We start from the raw sequence: 2,059 nt of genomic DNA on the forward strand, positions 1-2,059 counted from the left end.
TTCTTGATGGGTAAGTGGATGCTATCCGCAAGACACCAGGGAATTTCTTAGAGGTCACTCGAGCGCATTAGCTATATCTTCTTCAGGGGGAAAAAAGCACACAAAGAAGTATCGGTATACCTTTTATTTCCAGAGGGATTTTTCTTTTTTCCCCTCCCCCTTCCTTTTTCCCTTTTTTTTTTTTTAGTTTCAAAGTTTTAAACTTGTTTATTTGCCAGTTTTTACTTTGTACAGAAGCCCTTAACTTGATTTTATTTTTCTTTGCTTATTTTAATGACAGTCATTCAGCCTTTTTATTAAGGAAGCTTTAAAAATTCACTCATTTAAGATTTTGTTTCATTTTTATTTTCTTTCCAAGGATTATGTAGGATTTTTTTATATGTATATACCCATTTCTTTTTTTCCCCCTCCCCCTCTTTAAGGTCAAATAAGGGCTTTGTCCTCTGTTACACCTTTTTTCAGTTAGTTATTTTGATTCTTTGGTTGCCCGTTTACTTTGTTGAACTCTTTTCTTTAACATGAATCGCATGCTGACACTCTTTGCATGATCTCTAAATCTTCCCATTATCATAGCAGGGGGAAAAGAAGTTTCTTCTTACTGTGGATTTCTTTCAGGGATATGTACTTTTATTTTCTTCTCCTCTTTCTTCTTTTTCTTTCTTTCTTACTTTGTTTCTTTCCTTTTGTTTCAGTGCATCATGATGGTAAAATTTCTGGGTTTATTTAAAAAAAAAAAAAAAAGCAAAGTAAAACCAAAAACACACCCCCAGAAAAAAAAAAAACAACAACAACCAAACGTTCAAACAATGCCAAATGGCTTTTTTGCTTTCAGATCTCTCAGTCAGGGTCTTCTGCTGACCTCTTTACCAAAACAGACAGCCCGCCTGGCAAGCTAGCCAGCCAGAACGGAGAGTGTCATGAATATGACTCAGGAAACGATACTTCCTCCCCTCCCTCCACTCAAACGAGCTCGTCCAGGTCAAAGGACAGCCAGGAGAAAAGAAGTCTAGTCCATGATGGCTTTGGCCATGCCTTCTCGTCCGGGAAGCCCAAACTGGCCAACAGCGATAACAGCTCTGATTCAGGAAATTCCTTCACCAGTTGCTTTTCCCAGACCAAGGGAACAGCTTTGGAAAATCTGTCTCCAGATGCCCAGGGACAAGACCGAAGGTCAGTGATTACCAGTAGCTGCTGCTGGCAGCCACGTGCCTGGTACGTTGTTGCTCTGTATCTCCCGCCCGCTCGCCAGCTGCAGTGGTGAGCTGGTTTTTGTGGTCTGGAGGCAGTTCGGTATAAATCAGACCCACGGTCTTGCCAGTCTGGAGTCCAGAACCCAGCAATGACCAGCACTGTAGCCTGAGGAGGCAGAAGAAAGCCCAGCCATGGCGCCCCTGGGCTTTGCCCAAGCCTGCTCTTCCAGCACTGGTGTGGCTGATGCAGGGTTTGGCGCTGGGCCGAGCTGTGTCCTCAACACATCCCTGCTCAGCTGAATGTGACTATGTCAAAGAAAAGAGTTGCTGGCCCTTCTGGGCAAAATCTGAAAGGTGCATCAGGGGTTGGCCATGCTGATTCTCCCCCTCTGCGTGCTGTGGGGAAGGGAAGTGGGGTTTGTTTTCACTGAAACACTTACGGCTTGTTCTTTCACCTGTCCAGTGAGCCAAACCCAGCCTGCCCCTTCCCAGCTCGTTCCGGACTGGTCCTGGGTGATGAGATAGTACCTCCTGCAGATGGGGAGCACAGGGAGGGGCACGTACCTCGCTGGCTGCAGGATAACACGGCAGCAGCTCCGTGTGCAGAAGCCACAGGGCATTAGGGCTGGGGGCAGGAGCCAAACCACCATCCCATGCCACAGGGCATCATCAGGCCACCAGCCCCGTGTGCAACAGCCACAGGGCATTAGGGCTGGGGGCAGGAGCCAAACCACCATCCCATGCCACAGGGCATCATCAGGAGGGGGAGCAGATGCCAGCCTCCATCACGGCCTCCCGTTCCTGGGGGTCTGCCAGGTGATGTCGGGGATGAAGGCTCTGAAGCGTGGCGGCTGGTGCCCAGGGCTATG

The 2,059-nt window shown here is 47.7% G+C and overlaps 1 protein-coding gene across 1 annotated transcript in view; it reads left to right on the forward strand.

The window, feature by feature from the left end:
• The window catches only part of LOC104489754 (serine/arginine repetitive matrix protein 4-like), a gene marked incomplete at both ends in the record, with an annotated part of 16,491 nt that extends 15,321 nt beyond the window's left edge, over nucleotides 1-1,170 (forward strand). Inside the window, one exon of the mRNA XM_010131956.1 lies at nucleotides 833-1,170. Coding sequence (XP_010130258.1) covers nucleotides 833-1,170 — 338 coding nt within the window. The remainder of the gene's footprint in view (nucleotides 1-832) is intronic.
• Between the last annotated feature and the right edge of the window lie 889 nt (nucleotides 1,171-2,059).

This window comes from Buceros rhinoceros, unplaced genomic scaffold, assembly GCF_000710305.1.
Source record: "Buceros rhinoceros silvestris isolate BGI_N320 unplaced genomic scaffold, ASM71030v1 scaffold10102, whole genome shotgun sequence".
NCBI classification, from domain to species: Eukaryota; Metazoa; Chordata; class Aves; order Bucerotiformes; family Bucerotidae; genus Buceros; species Buceros rhinoceros.